Source organism: Paramormyrops kingsleyae, chromosome 21 (assembly GCF_048594095.1).
Source record: "Paramormyrops kingsleyae isolate MSU_618 chromosome 21, PKINGS_0.4, whole genome shotgun sequence".
In the NCBI taxonomy this organism is placed as follows: Eukaryota; Metazoa; Chordata; class Actinopteri; order Osteoglossiformes; family Mormyridae; genus Paramormyrops; species Paramormyrops kingsleyae.
Genome location: NC_132817.1, coordinates 19,986,662 through 20,011,243, shown reverse-complemented (window position 1 = coordinate 20,011,243; position 24,582 = coordinate 19,986,662). Strand labels below are relative to the sequence as shown.

At 42.7% G+C, this 24,582-nt stretch overlaps 2 protein-coding genes across 3 annotated transcripts; one reads left to right on the top strand and one right to left on the bottom strand.

The window, feature by feature from the left end:
• The first annotated feature begins 2,383 nt into the window (after positions 1 to 2,383).
• LOC111841067 (interleukin-12 receptor subunit beta-2-like) lies at positions 2,384 to 14,041 on the top strand. Its single transcript, XM_023806566.2, has 15 exons — positions 2,384 to 2,896; positions 3,051 to 3,311; positions 3,494 to 3,608; positions 3,686 to 3,867; positions 8,468 to 8,610; positions 8,803 to 8,944; positions 9,965 to 10,044; positions 10,423 to 10,627; positions 11,118 to 11,306; positions 11,437 to 11,535; positions 11,624 to 11,767; positions 12,402 to 12,539; positions 12,700 to 12,802; positions 13,002 to 13,083; positions 13,569 to 14,041. The coding sequence occupies exons 1-15, from the start codon at positions 2,824 to 2,826 to the stop codon at positions 14,034 to 14,036; spliced, it is 2,424 nt and encodes an 807-aa protein (XP_023662334.1). The 5' UTR covers positions 2,384 to 2,823; the 3' UTR covers positions 14,037 to 14,041.
• Positions 14,042 to 15,108: 1,067 nt separating this feature from the next.
• On the bottom strand, positions 15,109 to 23,601 carry LOC111841068 (SERPINE1 mRNA-binding protein 1-like). Of its 2 annotated transcripts, none has more exons than XM_023806567.2 (8): positions 23,207 to 23,601; positions 21,523 to 21,712; positions 20,814 to 20,954; positions 20,648 to 20,719; positions 19,799 to 19,873; positions 19,184 to 19,361; positions 17,519 to 17,698; positions 15,109 to 17,406 (listed from the first exon to the last, which is right to left on the bottom strand). In XM_023806567.2, exons 1-8 carry the CDS (start codon positions 23,460 to 23,462, stop codon positions 17,347 to 17,349), a joined length of 1,152 nt encoding a protein of 383 aa, XP_023662335.1. In that variant the 5' UTR covers positions 23,463 to 23,601; the 3' UTR covers positions 15,109 to 17,346. The 2 variants fall into 2 exon arrangements, with proteins under 2 accessions (XP_023662335.1, XP_023662336.1); XM_023806568.2 differs by having other exon boundaries at positions 20,648 to 20,716; positions 23,207 to 23,600.
• Positions 23,602 to 24,582: the final 981 nt, after the last annotated feature.

The following is a 24,582-nucleotide window of genomic DNA, read 5'->3' as shown; positions in this document are numbered from 1 at the left end:
ATGCACACATTTCACCTCCAAAATGACAAATATATATATATATATATATATATATCTATGTCTGTTTCTTGTGCAAAATTAAAGGGTTCGTTTCTGTATCGTTAGCAGGGGCGTAAGTTTCATATTAACATTGGGGGGACAGGTATATCGGAGTCTGAGGTGTGATATGCACGCGCTGTATACAGTAAACTAATGCTGTTATAGTTACAACATGTAAAGTGAAATTTATCCTTCAATTTTACTGTTATTCATCTTCAGTAATTTGGTCCTTTAAGTCCAGCATGCTGAATTTGTGAGAATCATTAAAATTATGTACAAATTGCGGGATTACGCCATGAATGTCAGGCCCAGCATTCTGGAAGAATGACCTCACCTCAGGGTCAACTATGATGCCCTTGTCACTCTCCCACACCCTGCCTTCTCTCACAAACATATCCTAACTTTCTGGAAAGAATCACTAATACAAACACAACACACAGCGCCGGCCCTCCCTACACGCAGAACAGGCGCTGTGTGTAGGGCCCCACGATCCATGGGGGGGCCCGATTTCCGCAAGGGGACGCATTCTCTGCAAATGCGCAAAGGATGCGCATGGCTGCCGCGAGGCGCGCGTACAGCACCAAGTCAGCCCAAGGCAGGAGAGGAAAAAAAAAATTATTGACAGCAAGCAGCATCTGACCAATCAGCGGTCAAATGCACAGACAGGCAGTTGGATCCATGCGACTAGACGAGATCTTCTCCTAGAGACCAATAGAAGTAAATATAGGAGATTTATTGAATGTCTTCTTGATAATTAAAGGGGACTTTCTGCCAGCACTATTTATGAACTATAAATGACTAGATGGCGTTTTCCAAACAAAGTGGGATGAGAATTGTGTAAGACACAAACGCTACGTGCCGCTGCCATATCAGCGTTGCTATTTGTGTTCTGCTGTTAACTAATCAAGTTAGTTGCAGTTTGCACAATCAAATAATATTTATGAAACTTAAGCGACATTATTCCACTACTTCACAAAGCCTTTTATTGATTAACTGTTGGTCATGTATGTATGGTTATACAAAGTCTACAGTGAGTTTAGTTCACATGCAAAGCTTCTCCGCTCAATGCTCTCTATGTTGGCTCTTTATTCGCGGGTCTGGTGGTGAGTGTCTGTAAGCTGGAGCAGGAGTTTAAAGCCGTTTTCAAATAAAAACTGTCAAAGAAAAACTTTACATTATGTGATGAGATATAATTGAATGTGGTTTTTGTAAACCAAACATTATATGTGATATTTCATTTTAGTTCATTTGAGCAATTTCACATTATTTTGCGATGACGTCACCGCGTGATAACTGCGCCATCTAGCTACTTTTAGCAACAAATTGACCTGTAACACTGATAATGAGGCGCCACAGTTTTTTTCAGTTAGTGTTTTTCTGAAAACGCTATTGAGATGCATATAACTTTTAAACATCTCTTCTTTCCATAGACCTACATATTCTATTTAAGATGATACCCTGTAAGTTTAATTAAACCCACCAACACGGAAAGGCGTTGTCTGACGTTTTTTATTTTAAAAAGGGGAGTTCACGAAACCAAGATCAATAGGAAATCTGTTTGAAGGTGTGAAATGCTTTGACTTAGAGATGGTGTGACGACAATTAAGTTACGCGAAATGTTCTAGGTAGTTCAAAAAATGAACTTCATGCAATTGTTGAAGTAGGAAGTAGACAAATCGTTAGATGTGGTGGCAGGTCCTATAGATAGACAAACTATACTATTAAAACATATTTAGGATGTTATGTATTTGTTAGCGATTGATAATGGCAACTCAGGCCATGCACAGGATATGGACCGCTTATTAAACAGCAATGTTTGTAAGATGTAGTACATTTTAAGTTCAGAAAATGCTCTTTTTGTGAAGCAGGCGCTGATGTCATTAAGTGCAAAACAAATTATGCAAACAAACATAAGCATACACTCATTTCAAGACCATGCACGTTTTTGAAATGACTAATACCTCGCCAGAAGTGTTCAGGATAGAAACATTATTGAAATCCAAAATGTCCAGTAATGTTAAATAGTTAGCATAAAATGATCCAAAACGCAAAGTCCCACGGTTGTACTCATTGACGTGTGTCACACGTTTAGTTCCTCAAACCACATGTCGAAGCATCATGCGTTGCCCCAGACACCAACCCCGGTCATACTGTACGAAATAATTGAAATGCATGCAATTACTGGGTTTATTAAAAGTATTAGGCTATCAGTTATAAGGAACCAACATATAGGCCTAAAATTTGATATTCTGCAAAAGATTGCCAAGGCATGCATGTCTATATTTGCACGACGATATTTGTTTATATTTTCAGACAAATGGCAATGCTTGAAGGGACTAACGTATTAGGTGAGGTAATTGATATGCAAAGTGGGCTTGGTAGGCAGGCTTAACCTCAAGTATTAGGCCAATCACTTAATGGGAAAATCATATTTCCTCTTTTTCTTCAAATGGTGTCGGGCTAAATTAGGCTTTGAAGTGCATTACTCATATACTAACCCTGGGGAAATTCCCTTCCGTCTCGTCACTTCCAACAAAGCAAACTTAGCGAAGCGCGGTATTTTTTATTACAGTCAAGCAGAGTGACAGTCGCAGCCGTCTGATTATGAGCTCAAACAGCGGGTCGAAAACGTACGGTTTGGTGTAAATGATTCGAGTTGCTCAAATATGCTGTCCGATGCGCACCAAGAAGAGCATTAACCAAAACACGACATCGTTCAAGCTATGATTTTAACGCATAGCTGAAACTACTGCAAGAATCTCTTGTTTGTGAAGTGCAAGCTCGATGCTTCTCCAGTTCAGCACCCGGTCAGCCTTTGCATTAATGATTTTGCTCTGTGGCACTGGGGCAGAAACGGGTGAGTACCTTTCCAGATTTCGTCCTATTAGTAAGCTTTGCATAAAACGGGGCAACATTTTGCATAGAGGAATATTTGATGATACCGATTCTCACTCCGTTAACAGTAATATTCGTACGTGCTTGCAACTAATGTGTGCATTTTGTTTTTTCAGTGGGTAAGATGTGTGCTGCCTTTTCAACCTCTGGTACCGTTGTCCAGCCGGGAACGAGTTTTGCGGTATATTGTGTTTTTGATAACGCGAAATGTAAAAAAAACATGTACCTCGATCAAGGCGGTTTGCAGGCAGTGAACTACAATTCCACGACGATTTTTTCTGAGATTAAAAACATACGAGCCAGAAAAACGTCATATGAATTCGCTTGCAAGTGCGATTGCTGTTTAGTGCCCTGTGGCTTTTACCTTACTGCTGGATGTAAGTACAACCTTCTAAAGGCAAAGTTCATTAAGTTCTAAAGGTCATAATTATTACTGCATGTTCCGTATGTTGTAAATATTACCATAGTCTAAACGCGTGAAACGAAATCTAGGCTACAAAACTGCAAATGATAACAAAGTTATAAAAAGCACTTCAATACATCGGTGTTTTTTTTGCAGATCCGCCTGACAAACCCCAGAATTTGACTTGTATCCAGGTAGGAATAAATGGAAATATAACATGTACGTGGAAGACGGGAAGGGATCCCTACGTCAAAACCTTGTCATATATTCTGTAAGTAGGACGTACAGTGTAACTATTTGAATGCATCATTTATTATAGCCAATTGCAAATGACATGCTCTCTTTTAGGATGAAAACTAGCGCGCTTAATAACACATTGAAGCTGACACCCCGATACAGTATGAACGGCACCGCATTTGCGAGTCTGCCGACTTTCGGCTCACATTCTGAGTACACAGTGTGGGTGACAACGTCGAACAAGTTTGGAAATGTTTCCTCCGACAGCATTTACTTCACTCTCAGCGACATAGGTAATGACTATACAAATAGAGATTTACACCCGTTAATCATAATATTAAACTGCTTGTGAATTATGCTGTGCATATACTGTATATATATTTGAATACCTGTATTCTTGTTCATAATCTGTTAGATTATTAGACTAGCTAACACTTAGAATCAAAGTATCACCAGTTTATTGTCAGACATTAAAGGCTCCTTGCTTTTGTAATTACATTTATTGACATGTGAACATGCAGCCTCGGGTACTGAGTCCAGTTTCACAATCACTATGACTTTTCTGTGAATAATGAAAATCTGGGCCAGAGAGCAAATGGACTCGGGGTAAGCTTTTTGCAGCACTAAAATACAATTAGGAAACAGGTTTTGTTGTGATTACGGGTGGAATTGCAAATAGCCGGAAGGCAGCTGAGCAAAGTAATATTTAAAGTTCTTGCTGTATATAGAAGTAAATATTTGTGAACGTTAAAAATTAATTACTTAAACAATACATTGGGTTTACCTTGTTGATGTTATGGTACAAATAGCATAGACTCTGAAAGGCGGCACTCAGGCAGCCCGTTCCCTTAGATGTCACCCCTAAAGTCTGCCACATGGAATCTATCCCAGGCAGTATAGTACAAAAGACTGGGCTATCATTCCATATACACCGCCAGAAAAGAAGTACCAATCTCTGTACATTGTCACGGCCTGTACCCTCAAGGGTTTGCCAATTGTACCCTAGTTGAAGGAAAATGTACCTTGTCTAAATTAAGGTACAGAAATGGACCCTGAGGAACATTTTTTGTATCATGGCGGGTAAATTAATGTTGTTTGTACAACATTCAGTGAGCAAAACTGTACCAGGGCTGCAGTCTTTTTTCTGACAGCGCACAGATACTTAACTGCGTGTCTCCGGGTGAAATCTCATGTGACACGGGGAAAGCATACATGCTTCAACCACATACAACGGGTCTCCGTGCTGCAGGTGTGGAACAACTGTACTGAGACCGTGTGCTGCTCTAGTGACGCTCCATTGCACAAATAAAATTCTAAGTAGTGTGAAATATTCGTGTGTATGAATGAATGTGAAGCTCATGGGTATGCAATATTCACAGATCCAGTAGAGTACACACCATACTACATTATAATTCAGTGCTGCACTCTTTCTTTGCACCTATCTAAATGTTTCATGGCATGAGGAAGTACTCTATAAAAACACATATATTCATGTATACTCACAAATGATCTGAAACACGTGTTCCATTATTGTCTGCTTCTGTGAGCTGCCTCCTAAGTATTACTTAGTTAAATGGCACCACCCTGGTCCTATTGTGATTGCTAAAAGAGTGTGTACTTAACATAGGTTTTAATTACAAAAAAGAGAGAGATACTCTATGTTAGGGCTAGGGCTGCCACTAAGGACTATTTTTATATCCAATAATATATCGAGTATTTTACTGACTAGTCGATTAATCGAAACGATTGATTTTTCCCTTTTAAGTTAGTTTTGTTTTGACAACAACAAACTATGTCATTGCAGAGCTCTAGATAACGGGCGCCGGCTTTTCGGCATTATGCTGACGCCCACTACTCGATAAGCGGAATAGTGGTAAGCTTAAAATATGAGCGAGAGGGCGTATTGTTATGCCCAAAAGATAATAATATGCATAAATTGCTTTACCTTCATACGTAGCAGAGCACGCCACGTGCAACTGTTTCGTTATACCACGGAAGCGATAAGCACTGAAATCCAGTGGCGGAGGAAGTACTGAAGCTTAGTACTTAAGTAAAAATACAAATATCCTGCAAAATATGTACTCAATTAAAAGTAGAAGTGCTACATCAACAATCTTACTTAAGTGAAAGTACTATAAGTACTTACTTTTAAATTTACTTTAAAGTATTTTTTAAGTAAAAGTACTCACACAATGGTTTGTCTCAACGTCTGGGGTGTGCCATTTTGTAAAAGAATGGTAGATATAGCCTACTGACTTACGCCTCTACCTTTGTCACTGCTTGTAATAATTACAAGCAACAGTACAGCATATGTGTATTGGAAAGTTTGGTGTGCTTATTGTGCGTGCACTCTGCAATACTGTGTGTACCCTAACTTAGAGTTATGTGGATGACAAGTTATCTACTAGGTATTACCCACTAATATGTATACCATTAAGATAAATCATGTTGAATGTCTCGTCTTCTTGAAATCAGTCTACCAGCTCCTGCTGCTAATTGACGCGCGCTCTGCCATCATTGGAGCTAATAAAGCCACCTGATTGGTAGGAAATGGCAAACGCCAGAACGCAATAGGCTAACTATTTTTCATGCAAGATTTTGAGGAAATTGTGTTCATAAAATGCAACAACAGCATAAATTGTAGAAATGTAGTGGAGTAGATAGTCGTACAGATAATTACCGCAAAATGTAATGGAGTAAAATAAAAAGTATGCATTATTATTTTTACTTAAGTAAAGTACAGATACGTAAAAATGTACTTAAGTACAGTAACGAAGTACAAATACTTTGTTACATTCCACCACTGCTGAAATCGCAGTGAAGAAAGGGACAGTTCAGCAGCCATGACATCTTGTAAAAGAGGAGATATTGTGGTTAACAAAGGTTTAAAGACGTTGGTGGGGTGACAGTACTTTTTGTAGATTAAATTCCGACACATTTGAATTTCTGTTTTAGTTACGATAATAACACTGGTCCGAACAAGCCCCTCGCGCGACCACACAATATGTTACATCATATTTTGTGACCGTCATAATGTGTGACTCCAGAGACACGGTTTCACGTATTATTAGGAATGAATGCAAGGTACCTGTTCACGTGCAAGAGCCCTCCGGGCATTTCGCGTGTCGTAACTATTTTACAATTTTCATTGAACATACCACAATTAATTTAATGTATTCAAGGCAGCAGACTCTTTCAATGCAGTGGCGTTTCCACTTTCTGTTCCGGTGTTCCGGGCAATTCGGTTTCCCTTTGTTTCCACTGTCGCGCGCTGATTTGTACACGGTTTCGCTGTTGTTTTCATGTCTTTTTGCAAAGCTCTTGAGGTAAACAAGCCATATATTTTAAAACATCACATGTTTTTTGTTTTTACAGATAATAAATGAAAGTATTTAATTCGCTGGATAGAGATATTTCTTGATGAAAACGGTATAGTATTGCTTATAAGACTATATTATGCGTGACGATCTACTGTATTCACATGTAATAATGTACCTGAGTGATTTTCAGACATCTCACATACATATTTGCCTAAATATTTGGAGAAACATTATTTCCTGACATCCAGGATATTTGGTTCCCCCCTGTTAAAACAGGTATACAGCAACTCTGGGCCTCGAAACTAATAACAATACAGTATTCACATGTAATAATGTACTTTCAGTGATTTTCAGACATTTCACATAGCCTACCTCTTTGCTTTAATATTAGGGGAAACATTATTTCCTGATAGACAGGGGAAACATAGGGGAACCGAATTGCCCGGAACACCTGCCCCTTATTTGTATTTCTTAGTGTTTTAAAACGACATGATAGTTAATCTTTTCAGTTTTCTTATCGTATTTTCTGATTGTTTGTTTGGCGTTTTATTTTGTGTATTTTGCGCAGTGGCTTGCGTGCGTAAACAGGAACCTCGCGTTCATTCCCAATAACACATCAAACGGCCCCCCGTGGACGGTCACAAGATACGGTGTAACGCCTGCAGCGCTAATCAGTGTAGAATAAGCTCAGATTCTAGGCCAAACATCTTCTGACTTATTCAACGGAAATTCTAAGGTAGCAGACAGACAAGTTTATGGCTTTAATAATGAGTATATTTAGCATGTACAAGGACAATAGAAATTAAAAAGCTATTCATACTGTAGCACTGAGGTACCAGCGGGCGCGGCAGTTTGGACTGTAACCAGCCTTTTGTAATTATTGTAACCGCTTGTAATAATTGCGGTTATAGTGATCATCCACTTAGACTGATCATTCCTGTACAAATACTGTTTAAATAATTCGCATATAGTAATCAAATAGTCTGCTTATAGTGCTCATTTTGGGGTTTTTTTATGCATGACAACATATGGAGAGAAGTAATTCTTTTTTTATTATTATTTACTTTGATAGCCCTACTTTGCCTTGCGGTGACGTCGGCTTCTGGCTAGCTACCTGAGGCTAATGCTGTGTGCACAGAAAACATGGCGGGAAAAAGAAAAGCATTTTCTCTCAATCATAAAAATACTCATCAAAGCGTATGATGAACTGCCAAAAACGAGCCAACGAAATGCAGCAGCGAAACAACAATAAGCTATATTTTATGTACCATATTCTATGCTGTATTAAAGTGTGTATGAATTATGCAGTTCAGTAACTATGTGTACAATACTGTATTTTTAGAGTCAATAAAAGGATCACTATATGCGGTTTCCACGATGGGTCGATTTACAATATTGATGACGCATTTTAAGCGTCGACGTCATCGACTACTTTGACTAATCGCGGCAGCCATATTTTATGTGCATCTAGCAAGGAGCACTTATAGTCACATTTGGATTCCAGCGTGTGTATGTGTTGTTATTATTATCTAAGTATAATACTAAGTGTCTTTTATTTTTATTTGTGTTTTAGCCAAGCCTCCAGCCCCAGAAATCACACAGGTGCACTGCTTGTCCTACTCATGCATCATCCATTGGAAGGTGAAAGAAACAACACATCTCCTCCAGGTTAAGTGCAGAACTGACACAGAAACCAGTGTCATCAGCTCTATCACAGTAAGCCAAACCCACCTTCAATCTCCAAAACTATAAACCAAACCCACCTCACACTTCCACAGCGATACGCCAAAACCTTGGTATCGTTTAAATGTACATAAACATGGCACATTTGTATAAAGACAGTGTAATAACTTTCTAGAGCAAATGTTCCATTTTTGTATTAATGTAATTCTCTGTAATATCTCTCAGGGGAACACAAGCGGAAACCTGAATGTTTCACACCTGGAACCTTTCATGCAATATGAATTTCAGACTCGGAACAAGTTAGACTCAGAGAGAGGAGTTTGGAGTGAATGGAGCAACACTGTAGCAGCAAGGACTGATGAAGAAGGTGACTGGTTTTTAAAAGAAACCTTGTATTGACTGAAATTGAAATTTTATTGGCCTATTGTTAATCTTAATACGCGGAAGCTGTTCTGAGGGTGGTAATAATGCAACATGGCTGTTATATTCTTGTATGCCCAACTGGAGACTTTGTTCTGAGTGTGACCATTTTTCCTTCATCGGGAGGTTCTTAAAAACCAGCCAGATGCAGGATATCATGCATTTATGCATTTTGAGGGCAGAAAAAGAAGAAAGAGAGCATAGTAGGGAGGGAGGGACGGGGGGAGAGTACAGACGCAGAGGAGAAGTTCACACCTTGCCCTCAGCTGTCCGTGCAACAGATGGGGCAGCACTTTGAAGCTGGGCCTCAGACGGGAACTGAAAGCACGCTTGCATACCCCTGACTTTACACTCAGCTCCGATACCATTTGTTTTAGTTTTGCAAAAGTTCACAGAGAGCATTGGACTAGGTCCAAGGAAGTCATGTCATTAAGATCAAAACAGGTTTTACAGGGGACCTTATTTGGAGATTTTCCTGTTTAGTGTGTCGGTTGTTGAATGCGTTCCTGCTTTGCTTTTCTCTCTTCTCGGGTCTGGTCTATGATCTGGTTCTTTGGAAGTATTTCTGGAAATCACCTTCCTGAGGATCGATCTCCTGTAGGCTGCTTGATGGCACTTCTTTATGCACTTCATTGATGCACAACATTTTCCAGCAATATTAGTCATGATTTCGGTGGATTATTTTATTTTTTATTTTACAGTAGATTTAGTTAAACCTGTTCTGTGGTTACAGCCATGAGAATGACGGCTCCTAATGAAACCAAGGGTAGGGCTGGGTTTCTCAGTCCCTGCTATAACCTTTGTTTAATGCTGTATTCTTGGAATTTGGTTGATCAGTTGTATTACTGCTTTGGGGCACAGTGCACAGCCAGGCACTGTGAAAACTGCACTGTGAAAACTGCAGTGGTTTACAGTTAGGGGGAGGGTACCGCAAATGGTTTCACTGCCTGTTGGGGTTTTTTTCCAGTTCCGTTGAAAGAGATGGACGTCTGGTACACTGAATCAAACCTGCATTCCCAAGAGAAGCTTTACAGGATACTCTGGAAGGCAAGAATCTCCATCTTAAAATTGATTACATGAATGAGCTATTAGAACAAGGAAATGCCACAGAATTGCTTTTTCCAAGAACTACTTATTTTTTACCTGAAGTAAGCTTTTTATGTGTGAAAACCACTACACAGACAGGTATAGTCCTTGTTAAATGTGTTATTACATTTCACAGCCACAGTCAAAGAATAAAAGCATGTGTTGACAGTTTCGGTTTACAATAAAGCACTGACTTACTGAGAAGAAAAGGTGCAGCATCTCCTCCCCTAAATGACTGAGCTGGATGTATCCACTAGTCATTTTCCTTCCAGTACACAAACGAGAGCCGTGTGTGTGGGTCTGAAATCATGTTTGTAATACAGCATTTCTGGCACTCAGGAACTCAGTGTCTCTGAAGCCAGGGGAGTGATCCTACATTACAAGGTGATGGTTACAGATCAGCTGACCAGGAAGTCAACAGAGCTTGCCAGCACAGGGCTCGCCGTAGGGCCCATCAGATGCTCTTACTGCGACATCACTGTGTCTGCCTACAACTCCAAAGGTCATTCGCCAGTGGCTCGTATCGCCCTCCCGCTAGTGACCGGTACACGCTCACTTTATCACATTGTTTTGGCTTTTTCATTTTGGAAGTAGACCTTGTGAAAATATAAGCTGCGGTTTAATAACTTTTTACTGTGATGGAGCATTGTTTGAGATATTTACAGGTAGCATTCACTAAGTTTGCACATTAATATTCATTGGGTTTCATAAAGTCAGTTTTCACAAAATTATTTGACAAATTCATAACACTTGAAATGGGAATAAAGGTCTATTACTCAGATGCCTGTTTGTGTGTCAGTTGTAAAATTCCCATGCAGGGCAGGATTTTTGTTACAATGACACTGTTGTATCTATGTCCCTAAGCACTTTTCCCCCCTATTACTTTGAAATTGTGATCATTTTTCGTCAATGGTTTAGGGGAAACACAGCCTTCCACAGAAAGTAAAAATAAGTATTATTTTTAAAATAATGGTAAATAGATACTGATGCTAGTGGGATGTGATATATTTGCGATTTATTTTTGTTTTAACTAGTTGGACCCTCCCCTCAGAACGTAGTCTGCCAACCAATCAGCGAGCAGGGCCTCGCCATCTCCTGGCAGAAACCCAACACTGTGCAGCCCCTGCTGGGATACTTGGTGGAATGGTTCCCAACCGACGCCAAGAGTCAGGACCTCGGATGGAAGAGGACTGCTCCAGGAGATCTCCGAATGGTAGTGAAAGGTCAGCCATGCGGACATAGCTGAGACCCAGACCTAAGGGGCAGGAATGATCAGCTGCGGACATAGCTGAGACCCAGACCTAAGGGGCAGGAATGATCAGCATGCTGAACATGTGTTTCCTGTCTGTGCAGATGTTATACATCACAGGTGCTACACCGGTGCCGTATACGCTCTGTACGCGCATGGCGTCGGAAAAGAGGACTTCCGCAATATCTGCTCCTGGCCATCAGGTGAGGTCTCTGGCATGTGAAGCTCTTTCCATTGTTTTATGAAAATAATGTGAAACGGTCCTGAACCCCGATGACTTGTGCTTCCCAGTTCCAACCCAGGGACCCAAAACCAGTTTGAAGAACTGGGATAATGCTACAGTGACTGTGCATTGGAAGCACGAGGGTGTCTGTGTCACTGGCTACACCATCTACCTGAAGAGCAGCGGAAGTCAGCCATCTGAGAAGCGGTTTGGTAAGGAAACAGGATGAGGTCACCTTTAGTCAGAAGGTTGCTGGTTTCATTCCAGGGAAGGCAAATTCTGTTCACCTGTATGAAAGATAAATTAACTTTCGGTCTGGGTAACTATTGTCTCTATACAGTCATCACCACTGGAAATTTCCATGTCATTGTAAATGGGCATTAAAACCATAATATGTGGCATTTTGTTTCCAGAGCCTGTTCTGGGATACATCATTAACTACCGTATCCATGGTTATGGAAAATTAACGGATGTATCTGCAGTGATATAAAATGAGGACCAAACTCTATATAAACATGTGGTGGAAGAGTGGATTTAAATTTAATTCCAGAGTTCCTCTCTACCATCCCTTATTGTGAATGAAATAATGGATTTACATTTTATATATTTAGCAGAAGCTTTTATAAGTTTAAAGTGATGTAAAACTGAGGCAAATAGCGCATTACAAACTTACATGGCGCCAAGGAGTTGATTAGGCAGATTCAGCTAGACTGGGCTTCTAATGAACGCCCAGGGGAGCAGGATGGCAGCAGGAGCTACACTTCCCAACAACTTCCTAACAAATCAAGAACCTAAGGCTGTACAAGGAGGAGACTTTGGTTAAAAATGGACGGATCTCTTGCTCAGGTCCAGTACACCCATATCTCAAGGAGTACACCACAGAGGAGTTACTGCCAGGAGAGTATGACCTGTGGATGACAGCTTGGGCCAATGCTGAGGAAGGACCAGCAGGACCAACCAATCATATATTCATCGACTTTAAGAGTGAGAATCTAATGAAGGGGAGCGGATCTGCATGAATTCCTAGTGCCCCAATGGCTTACAGCAGCTCATGTTTAGCAGAGCACAGTTTGTTTGGGCTATTGACACTTACAATAACTGAACACAGCAGTCCTTCAGACATTTATGTACGTTTCTCTTCCAGAAAACGAAAAGAATATGGACATGGTTCTGATCTTAACAGGACTTTTCGCCAGTGTCACGTTCCTGCTGGCGTGCGTCTGCCGAATTCCCACTGTGAAGCAAAGGTATGCACCCGCACAGCTCGTTTGCCGCTCTCTGTCGCGTACACGTCAAACACAACAAGAATCTCAGATAATGGAGCACATGCTTTTAGAACACTAGAATTGCTGCCCCCTAGTGGCACAAATTCATAACAACAAATATCCGATATTCATTACTTTAATATAAGCCTGACTGACTTACCTGATTTTCTCATGCCCACAGGGTCACAGTGTGCTTTCGGATGATATACAACAGTATTCCGGATCCTGCCAACAGCATTTGGGCAAAGGAGTGTATAGCCAAGGTACAAAGGCTACTGACACAGCTGAAACAGCTTTGAAAAGCAAAAGGAAGCGGGGTTTTGCGATGGCTTCGTTTCCTGCATCTCCCATCAGCTAGTTTATTCCAGTGTCTCCCAACCGGGTCCTCAGGAACCTGCAGACAGTTTGGCAGGGAACTCAGAGGGAACAAAACATGGAACATCTGTAGGCCCCTGTGGACCAAGCTGGGAGACCCTGTTTACTCCACGCCATGGGAGTAATCTGAAAGTTTAGAAGCCTCATTTCTCATATCAGAATTAGAAATTTGTTTGCCCCTTTGTACATTCCATCTTAATCTTAGAGTAAATGCTGTTGCAGCTGTAACTAGGCCTATTTGCATCATCACACACATTGAATTAGGCTTACAGTAGCAGTCATGCATTTAACATGGTTTCCAAAAAAAAAAGACGACCAGAAATAAACTTCCTATGTTCTGTAGCACTCTAATGTAATATGGTCACTTCCCCAGGGTCAGCTGTTACCGGAATATAAGTTTAACGCGAGCGCAGTGCTCAGCACCGAAGAACATTCTACAGTGGAGATACAGGAGGATGCCGAGGCCGCTCAGACTCACGAGACTCCTGGCTCCACGTCCTCAGATGTAGAGCTCATCTGCAGCCCTCGAAGCTTCAGCCAGAGTCCTTCAGCAGACAGGGACTTCAACCAAGATAAGCTGATGCACTCCCACATTGACAACTCTGCTCCAGCCCAGCACGACACGAAGCCCTATACCCACCCAAACGTCGAATACATCTCCTCAAATGGGCTACAAAACATAAGCGGCGAAGACGACGAGGACGACGAGAACTGCTTGAATGACTTTTTCCCCTGTCCTCAGAGCCCCTTTATGGAGGATATGGTTCCCTGTACTGGACAACTGACTTTGGATGACCTGAAGATAAACTGTAATGTTTTCACAGACATAATAAACATGTGAACACACAGGTGATTGAAAGAGTTTCCATTCCTTAAGGTATTAAAACATCCGGAGAATGTAAATAATGTATTTTTTTTACTGGCTAGGGAAAGACCCATTTCTAGTTAACTCAACGAGTCAGTTTTCCCAAAGCCTTTGAGCGATTAGAAACCTACAGGGAACAGCTACTCCACTGCACAGCGCCGTCAAAAACTAACGGCAGCACAGCCTCAGAAATGCTTTAGACTGGACGTCTGGCGCTGGAAGGAATCTCAGGGGTACACAGGGGGGGCGTAGATGCTGGATCGACACAAATGAGCACCTCCCAAATACCATCGGGCAAAACTACCAATGGATCAGTATCAGGCAAAGAAATGACAAAACCCACCATTGGCCATTTATTCATACTAAAGTCCCCACTAGAATGGAGTGACACTAGTGGCATAAGGGATTTTATACACGCAAGATTCATGTATCTTTCAGTAGAAATAGGGGCAAAATTAAGAATAAACAACTTACCAAAAGAACCTGTAACAATGACAGGGTCAAAACCTTTTACTACTAAAATTCCTTAGTCACAAAAAAAAGGAAAAAAAAAAAAAACAGTCCAGACATGGTTTTATACAACTTTTACATTCAAATTTGACGTTTTAAAATCTGACTAAAATCAAGTGTGCGATTTTGGAAATTTTCAAATATTTTCCATAAACTGTACAACACAATCCAACAATCACAGCTGTCTACACTGGGGAAACTGCAATGAAGAGCCTTAGGTGAGACTGGGTTTTGGAGCAATTAAGGCCCTAGACCAGCGTACTAGCAAGCAAGGCCATTTTCTAAGCAAGAAGAGGGTTATAAAGAGTCCATCTCAGGCATGTTGGGTAAACCTGCATTACCAAAATACTGTGTAACATCTGTGCTTTGCTTATACTGCTTAAACCCAAGCATGTCTCAGGCAAACCTCTAATTGCATTCCTTATTGTTACTTTGTAAGCTTAAACTCACCAACTAGTTAAAATAAAACTTTCCATTTTAGACCACTTCACAGTTATATTAACATATTTAAAAAAAAAACAATAATTTACAAAAAAAATCAATTTCAGAGGTAATGTATTTGCCAGGGTTGATATTGTGAAAGATGTTTGAGCCCAATACATTATAGTTCAACTTCAGCGACACACATCCAGAAGAAAATGTCAGCATAATAGTTTTCATTAGCTTAAGAGAAAAGCTCTAAGCTCGTGAAAGAGCAATGTCACAGAGTATCAATGCAAGGAATTTAAAAAAAAAAATACTCCCAGAATTGAAGCATCATCTTAAACATTTTAAACCAATTGCATGTGAAGCAGTCCTTAAAATTAACAAGACCAAAAGACCTTTAAAAAAAAAAAAACAAAAAAAAAAAAACTAACAACTTCAAAGACTGACCCATCATGCTAAAGGCTTAAATCAACCAGGTGACCCCACTTATTCAAAAATGGCACCCCCAGACAAGAGGGGCTGGGTTGGCAGGAAAATTAGCATCATATTTACTTTGCAGATGCCTCTATCCAAAGACACATTTTTGAGAGAAAGGGTCAGACAGTCCCTGGAGTAACGGGGGGGGGGGGGGGGGTAAGCTCCTCACTCAGGAGACAAATGGCAGAATCACTCTGCCGACTGGGAGATTTGCACTAGTGACCGTCCAATCACAAGCACACCGCCCCGCAATTAGCAAAACTGACCGTGGAGGTCAATCAAAAACCCATATATACAGACGCACATACCAGCCTGGGATTACGACACTTCACAACTAGCCTGTATAACATAAAAGCAGACAGATTTCTGCGGTCACAAAGACGTTGAAGATTACCACGAGACAGCATAACTACCCAAGTTAATGGACTTACCCAGGTTGAGCTTAAACACAAAAACATAAACAGTAATCATTTCACACAACACTGCATTAAGCAGTTTACCTTGAACACTTCTAAGCAATTTATTAGAACTGGGGTGTTTTGTGTTTTTCACAGAAAGGGGGTTTTAAAGTCAAGATGCCCAACGCGGCCGGACCCGACAGTTCTACAGAAAATCGGTCGTAACCACCCGTGTCCGTACATCGTCCAAGTATGCCCAACACAAAACCCAACACAAAAATACAAAGCTTGGTTCTGCTTATGGTAGTGTTCAGACAAAGGCTGCCACTGCCCCCCGCCCACCCCCCGTAAAATTTCCACACGACAATCTGATTGTGACAGTTCTTAAATACACAGGAGGTCAAATAGCAGGGTTAGCATTCATACATATTGTAGCGCTCCATCGCTCCACACTGAACAGCATTTTTTCAGTAAATTATGCAGTAGTAGTAGTGCTGCCGTCTCGTTAAAAAAAAATAAAATAATAATAATAATAATAATAATAATAATTAAAAAAAACACACACACAAAACCACATGGAGTGATAAAACCAAGAGCCACAATGTCACATTGGTTCCAAGAAATAACCTGCAGGTTTTCCAATCTCAAAGAATGCAGACATGGCATCGAGGTTAGCAGAGGGGACAGGAGGACGGCTGCAGATACAAAGTCGTCACTTCTAAAGGTGCAGCTACTGCTGCCATACATCTCTTAAAAATAATAAATTACACAAAGGACCAAGAGGGACAGCAGGCAAGGCCTCGCACTCACGATGGGGGCTGGTGGAGCCCCCACACACAAACTTAAACATGCACACACTCAAATACTAATGGTCCACCAGGAGGGGGGGGGGCAAACAAAATTCAGAGGAATACAGAGCATAAATAGAAGTTCAAAAATATCTTCACAACTGGAGCACACTTTTGGTCTGTTAATCATCTAAAAATATGAGAACCAAAGTATGGAAACTCCATTCGAATGCTGCCTTAACTTCTCTCTATGCTTTTTGAGCCAGTGGACCTAGAACTTAATCCTTGATATTTCTGAGAGGAAACTCAAAAAGCAGACAGCAGGGAGCTTGACAGGAAAGCAAGCCATGGAACACCGTCAACTCAGTCTTCACACCTATATTTGGAAATGCAGCAATACAAAAAGATAATGAAGAATGCATAATCTCTGAAAAAAAAATACTGTATGAAAACATCCCTGCTACCTTGTTTCGAAATACAAAACCTCTACTGATAGTTTGCTTCTGTGAGGCAACAGGAGTCCTTTGTCCATTTTAGTTTGTCTTTTAAAACCATTAAAATTTCAGTCCAAGTGTGAATGGTATGGATGACAGTCTTTTTATTATAGTTGAAGGTTCCACAAGCATGCAAGCCTCGTAGAGGAGGAGGCCTGGAAGGGCGTGAGGTTCGGCCAAATGGAGGCCGTCTTCAGGCCAGGGCAGGGAATGCCTCTGGGTCATCGACGTTGGGCACAGAAGCTCCGCTAGGCTGCGAACACAACAGACGGGGCAAAAAATTAGCACGGAGTCTCCAGCAAGATACACCAAGCGAAAGGCGGAACAGTCAGAGCACCAGCAAACGAGTCCCTGTGCCCGCTCACCTTGTCAGGTCGGGCAGCACGCACCGGCCTGCTGCTCCCACGCTGCCCCCTCCCGCCGCGGGGTCCCCCACGGCCACGTCCAGGACGACCCAGGTCTCCAAAGTTGATCTCCAGCTGGGACGTGATATCGTTGGCCGGTTTCCGAAAGTGGTGTTCCCCGCAGGCCTCTTCAGCATTGGCCTGTGCAAAACAGGACCAACAGTCAGACACACAGCGGGCAGCGGAGACGGCACCAGTCTGAGAGGACCAGCGCCCCGTAACCATGAGTACGGAGTCTGAAATACCACTAACACAAATCAAAACCTACACAATCGCCGTTAAGCTGAGGCACCGTCATTTCTGTTAATTGTAAAGCAACAACAAAAAAAAAAAAAACATTAGCTTGGAATTTAGTTTGACAGCCAAAAATACCCCTGAAAGAAGTCTGTCCTCGAAATTAACCAGAAAGATTTTAAAAACTTAAGAGCAAAATTCATATACCTAATCTGCATTATTATGACAAGCAAGATAACAGGTTCCTGATTAATACCAGTGAGTGACTCCGCATTTCCACAATGAAAGCCTAACAGAATGGATCAGTGAGAACATGACAGATGGCAAAAATGTGCAAAGATGACAAACAACGACAACAAAAGAAAAACAAACTGGGCAGATGCATAAAAAATTCTCACTGGCATATTTCAGCCCTGACAAAAGAAATAGTGAACAAAGCCTTTGCACCAGAAATTCAGGAGGGTGAACCAACTGTAGTACTTGGGCAAACAATGACGTGAGATACAAGCAGCACAATGAGAGCAACAGCAGCACGATACAATACACCGTGGACGGCAAAGCAGAGTCTCCTGAACCAAACTGTCCTTCCCTCTCTTTCCTCCTCACCCCCACTTTGTTTGTACCTGCCAAGATCTGCTGCCCGGAACAGTGCCTCCGAAGTGCTTTATTTATTCAAGTGTGTTGCTTTAATAAGGGCAAAGGGAAACTATCCATGTTAACCTTCTAACAGAAGTTTGAGTGCAACCAGGCTTCACAGAAGATACATAATACGCTCAGGCTCAGGAGGTACCTCCAAGTGTCCTTGGGTGTAGAGCAGCATGTACAGCGTGACACAGGACATACACTGCTGGACACGGAGCACTACGGAGCCACAACTCAGATGCAATTCAGCTGCACTGAAGTCAAACATGCAGGTTGAGCTACAAACTAGACCAGGACAAACGATCTTTCAGTAAATTCTAACAATCAGCGGTTTTACCCATCATTTCCAAAAAAAGAAAGCAGCACAAATTACAATGAGGAATTTGTCAGATTGCTCATAACAAGTACCTCGTGGTAGAAGGCAGCGAACACAGCTAGTCTCAAGTGTTGATTAAACTATCAGCAGGTCCCTGCATGTGTCAGAAAAGACAAAGACAGCCCCAATAGGTGCCTCTGCATGCTAGTGATTCATTCTCGTCACAACAGAAAACCCACGCACAAAGAGTGAGCACAGACACCAAGAAGGAACTGCATGAGCAATCAGGCCTTCGGACAACAGGTTAGGTAGAAATTTTTCTAAATCTTTATTTTTCAGTGCATCGGTTGATGTGATGTGACAGTGGTCATCACAGACAGAAAGGGTGTTCACAGATGAAGCCAGTTTAAAAAAACAAAAGCCCCAGTACTTACGTCTTCACTCTTGGATTTGTGCAGCACGTAACCCTTCTTCCACTGGCTGTCGGCGCCCTCGTTAGGCTTGCGGATGTTGAACTCGACCTTAGCCCGCTCCTTGGTCTGCATGGCCTTCCATTCATCCAGGGTCATCTCCTTCGGGCCCTCCTCCTTCACCTCCTCAGCCTCGTTCTCCCTGTGGCACATAGCAGATGGACAAAGATGCCTCAAATGTTAATTCTCCTGGTCGATGGATGACAAGAGGTTATACGATATAGGGGTCTACGATACTCTTAGCAATTGTGTGGCATCAAAGTTACATCAAAAGTTACAAATGAATCCAGCTGGTGTCAGAACATCCAAAGGAAGAGCCATAGGACTGAAAATGTTAAGACTTTGGTTCCAAAACCATTAAGTTCGCAAAGCACTCATAGGTAACGTACCTGAAACCATTTTCTTAGTAGAGTTACTAAAACCTTATGAAGCGTGTGACAGTAATTGATGAAGGTTGCTCTGGACAAATTCCTCTGCTGACTGACTAAGAGGTGAGGTTGTGATGCAAAAGCAACACCGTCCTGACGTCCGGGAGAGCAGGTGTGAAAACCACAAGACGGAAGCTGCCCAGACACCCACTTGTTCTCCGAGTCCGCGGGGGGGTGCTCCTCCCCTTCGGGGGTTTCCTCAGTAGCGTTGGACTGATCCAGCTCGCTGGAAAGGATAAAGCGTTGAAACAGAGCAAAGGACTTGTTAGTCAGAGGAAACCTGAAATGACTAAACATAAATGTGGGGGGGGGGGGGGGAGCTGAGGCGAAAAAAGAAAAAAAAAAACCTGGCGCTTTGTGACAGCTGACTGACAGGGGGGGATGGGAAGAGCATGATTTATTAGCATTCTTGGGATATTTTAGGCAGGTGGTCCAAGCAACATAAAAAGGGATGTCTCCAACTTCAGCAAACCTGCAAAAATCCCAGCTATCCTGTCCCCGAGCTGTGTGGGGGGGCATGCCCCCAGACCCCCCCACCCCCAAAGAGTGCAAAATTCAAATTCCAGAATTTGAATTTCAGCAACACGGTTAATATTTAAAAACTTTAAGTGGCAAACTGCAATCACAATCCACTGTCATTACAATAACCAACCATCTTAATTGACCTGACAATAAATGTTTGAATCGTTAAAATTAATCATCCAATTTAAAAGTAATTAACCTGTGACAGGCTGCAGAGATACGTGCCCATCCAGAGACAGGACAGCTACATCTTTCTCCTGCCATTCACCTCCTCCACTGACTCCACCTTCTTCCACTCAGCCAATCAGCTGCTGCGGTAAGGTAGGGCAGAAACGGCGTGCCACTCACACCATGCGACTCAGACGCCAGAAGCCCGCCATCCTCGCTTGGAAGGATGAAGGCAGCCCCTCCAACAAACACGGGGCGCCGCCATGTGACAGGGGGGCCCACGGCACACGACCCCAGCACACACACTCACCTCAGGTCATCCTTAACGGTGCCCCAGTTATGCGATCCACTTCCGGCACGCTTCTCCTCGGCTTTCAGGCTGCTGAACCGAAGACGAAGCGACACTTAGCCTGCAGGGTCAGGACAAGCGGCATCACCGGGAACGGCGGCGGGCACCCATACGACGAATGACTTACGTTTTGTCGCTTCCGCTGTGCCGGTCAAATTCGCGTTTTCCACGGGAGTCGAAGCCGTCGCTCCTACCCATGCCACGGCCACGACCCCCACGTCCGCCACGTCCGCCACCACGCCCCCGAACAGGCCTGTCCCCAGCAAACCTGCCAGAAGGAGGTACCAAAAGTCAGCAGTGCAAACGTTGCCTCCACTCACACAACCTCCCAGAGAACACACTTCTTGAACATACTAGCTAGCAGATCTGCATGAACCCTCCAGTGCTTAGTGATCCACCATACAGGCTGATTTATACTCCTGCATAGAATCTACTCCATCGGTCGCCACATACCCCTGCCACAGCCTCATGCGCACCTCCCCGGTAATGTAACTACAGGCATCAGGCTACAGCGGAGGGTATGCTACCTATGATAGATTCTACGCAGAAGTATACATCAACTTTAACAGACTCGTACCAGATCACCAGATACCTGTAGTGTGCAAGTTGGTCTTGGTCAGAGGTAACATGGCAGATAATGATAATCATCTAAAATAAAAGCTAAGCACTAAAACATGTCCTCCAGGTACTATTAAGTGACAAAAATCACTACAGGCTTTCCACTATCACCTTCAAGTAAATCCACATGGACACAAACACTACAGGAAAATTCCCGGCAGCGGAAAAGTTAACCCAGCAAAGCAGTACGCTGGCTGTCACAGGTCCCATCAACTCACTTCTCAGTGGAAAACTCGCCACCCTCTGGCTTCTCCTCCGCAGGCTTCTCGAATCGTCGCTCGCGAGGAGGCCGTCTTTCCGGCCTCCGGTCCGCGGGGCGACTCTCCACCGGGGCCCCCTGCGGCTGGGAGCCCTGAGGACCGGGGTGGGCAGACTGCTGCTCCGGCCTCCTACCTACCCTCCTGATGCCTGAAATGACAACCAATCACAGAGAGCTGTCAGGCTACTCACAGCCAATCACAGGCAGCCCTTGGGTTAATATTAACCAATCACAACATGTTTACAACTAATGTAAGACTGACAGAAGGGATACTACTCCAAAACCACGAGGGGAAACTACATTTAAAGTGAAAAGTATTAAACAAAAAGGTAAACTGAAAGAAATTTCGTAGTATTCCTAACAAATTTTTGTTTAATGCTGATCGATTGCACGGTTGGGTACAGTCATCCAAATACTGGTTGTATACGTGTGCTACGTGTGCTATTGGTCTTAAAATACGGTCCCATGTGGGACTGTCTTTACTCCCCACCACACCTAAAAACGCCAAAGGCAGCAGGACCATCCCAGCTGTCGTACCATATATCCCGTGGGCGTCGGCGCGTTTTGTCGCACCTGTTTAAGCTTTTCATTTGCCCTCCAAATTTGGTATTTAGGAATATCGAACCAGTCAAATAAGCACGCCAAAATAGGCACCCTCTCGAGCGGCCCGGGCTAGCTGGCACCGGCCGACCAGCGGAGCAAACACACGGCAGGTTCCATCGAGACAGGGGTCCGAAGTTTCGGCAACTTCACGCGAAGGTAACTGACAGAAGCGCGTGCGCGGAACCGCGAGCTGCCTGCACATCGGCTCGCGTCACGCTGCCTCACGTCGACCTCATTTCCACGCTGCACGCGCGAGCGCAGCAAAAATTAAACACGCGACTGCACGCTCGCCATCAGTTTTTGCATTGCCTGACCATCTGAAAAAAGCCTGTGTTTTCCTAACACCGGGGGCAGAATCGGTACGAGACAAGCACGTTTCAGCCAAGCAAGTCAAGCTGACAGTCGTAATCAAAACACGTTTAAACTGACAAGTACATCATAATGTCAGAAACATAGCAAATTGCTAGGATGACAGCCGAGTTACATTACTAGTTATTATCGATGCCACGGTCTGTCAGTCGTTAAGACCATCGACACTTCAAAGCATTTGACAATTTGAGATCCCTCCCAAAACCACAAGACTTACCATAGCTATTTCCTTCACACCTTTCAATTCTGCACTGACATAATGCATGAACGGCCATGTTTTTGGAAGCACAATAGGCGGGTTTACATGCAATGCAACATAAACGACGGTTCTTGAAAAACTGCGCAGCTTTCCATCATATTAGTTATAATATATTCTATGCTTTACCAATCAAAGGACTATAACATGCTAGTAATCTCAAGACTAAACGTGCTCACTCTTGCTATTGTTCGGCAGCTATTAGGCTAAGCACTAAATGCATATTCGGTACTGAATTCGAGCACGTTTCATGCAATGCAACAGAACAAGTGTTCATTCCTAATACTTTATGCTGCCCTCCAACTAGATCAAAATAGTAACAATGTTGACCTCATGGGAGCATACGCAGTAAACTAGCTTGCAAGCCAGCCGCTGCAAGTCCCGTAGCACGCCACTGGATCCACGAACTCCTTACCCTCTTTTTTTAGAGACACTGGAGGCTGAGGTTCCTCCTTCTTGTCAAGAAGGGGATTCTTTCGGTCCTTTTGCGACTCCTTTTTCGGCTGCTTGGCGGCTTGAGCTGCGGTCTTGGCGGTACCAGCAGCGGCCGCGTCCTTCTTCTTGTTCTCTGCAGCCTTTAACACCTCAAAAGGATCGGACTCATCATCAAATAGCTGGTCGAACCGATTGGTTACGACGCAGCCGAACCCTTCTTGCAGATGTCCGGGCATGATGGCGCCCCTTCAGCAGGATTCTCCTCCGATTCTACGGGGCTTGGAGCGACCAACTCGCTAGGTAAAGCCTCAAGATGGCCGGGAAAGAGACCTTCTTCTCTTCCGGCGCGATTGGCATCCGGGACTCATTGACGGGTCTGGGCGGGGGGCGTGTAAGAATTTTTTAAAGGGACAGACGCGGCAAAAATTAGCCCGAACCTCGAAATGAGAAGTTTCGAGGACGCCGGGAAATGCAGTTTTTGACCCCGCCGGTAGTCTGTCATTGCAGAGGATCCCCCATGACGTTTTTATATACAAAATTACGTTTATATATAGCAGGCTATTATCTAGAGATTCCATACAGCTTTAGAACATACAAACCTAATATCAAAGTTAAGTGTATATCTAAAATAAGCTTGTTTCATTTTATCTTTGTGGAAAATACTTCTCGGTAAATTCATTAGGCCTAAGTACTGGTTTAACTTAAAGTAATGACTTAAATTGGCTTATTGAGAAATATTTAAATATTTGGAATACATTTCTTTATAATATAAATATACAGAACAAGGCATTTTCAATTTTTAACAGCGTTTAAATCACATTCATATCAGAACATTAGGGACATGGTGTTTACACTGACAGTAGTAGCTATTAATTGGATTCAAGCGCTAGCCGTCATAGTTCAAAGGCCACAACGTTGCAAGCAGACAAATTAAGAATGATGAAAGCTTTGAACATTTAATCATAAAATTTAATGCCTCAGATTTCAAATTGCTTAAATATTCACAATCAACTTAAGCAAACAATTGGTCGGTGCACTTTTATCGGTACTAAAAATGTAAGGAGAATTAAGTTGCATCGTCGTTTGTGTCTATCAGTGGTTTCTACCAGATCTGTCATTCCCGACCTTCACTTCTGTCTGTAGCGTGAACTAACTTTGGCTGTTGTACCAGACAGGAAAACAATTCATTGAACATTATGAAGACGGTCCCCATGTTTCTGAACATAAACATCAGGACTACCAAAATAATTCATGAAGAGCTGCTGTATATGTGGGTTAATATTCAATGGGGATATAATTTTCCACAGTGTTTTTTTGTTCCCAGTCCATCCCTCATCCACGATACTCTTTAGGTCC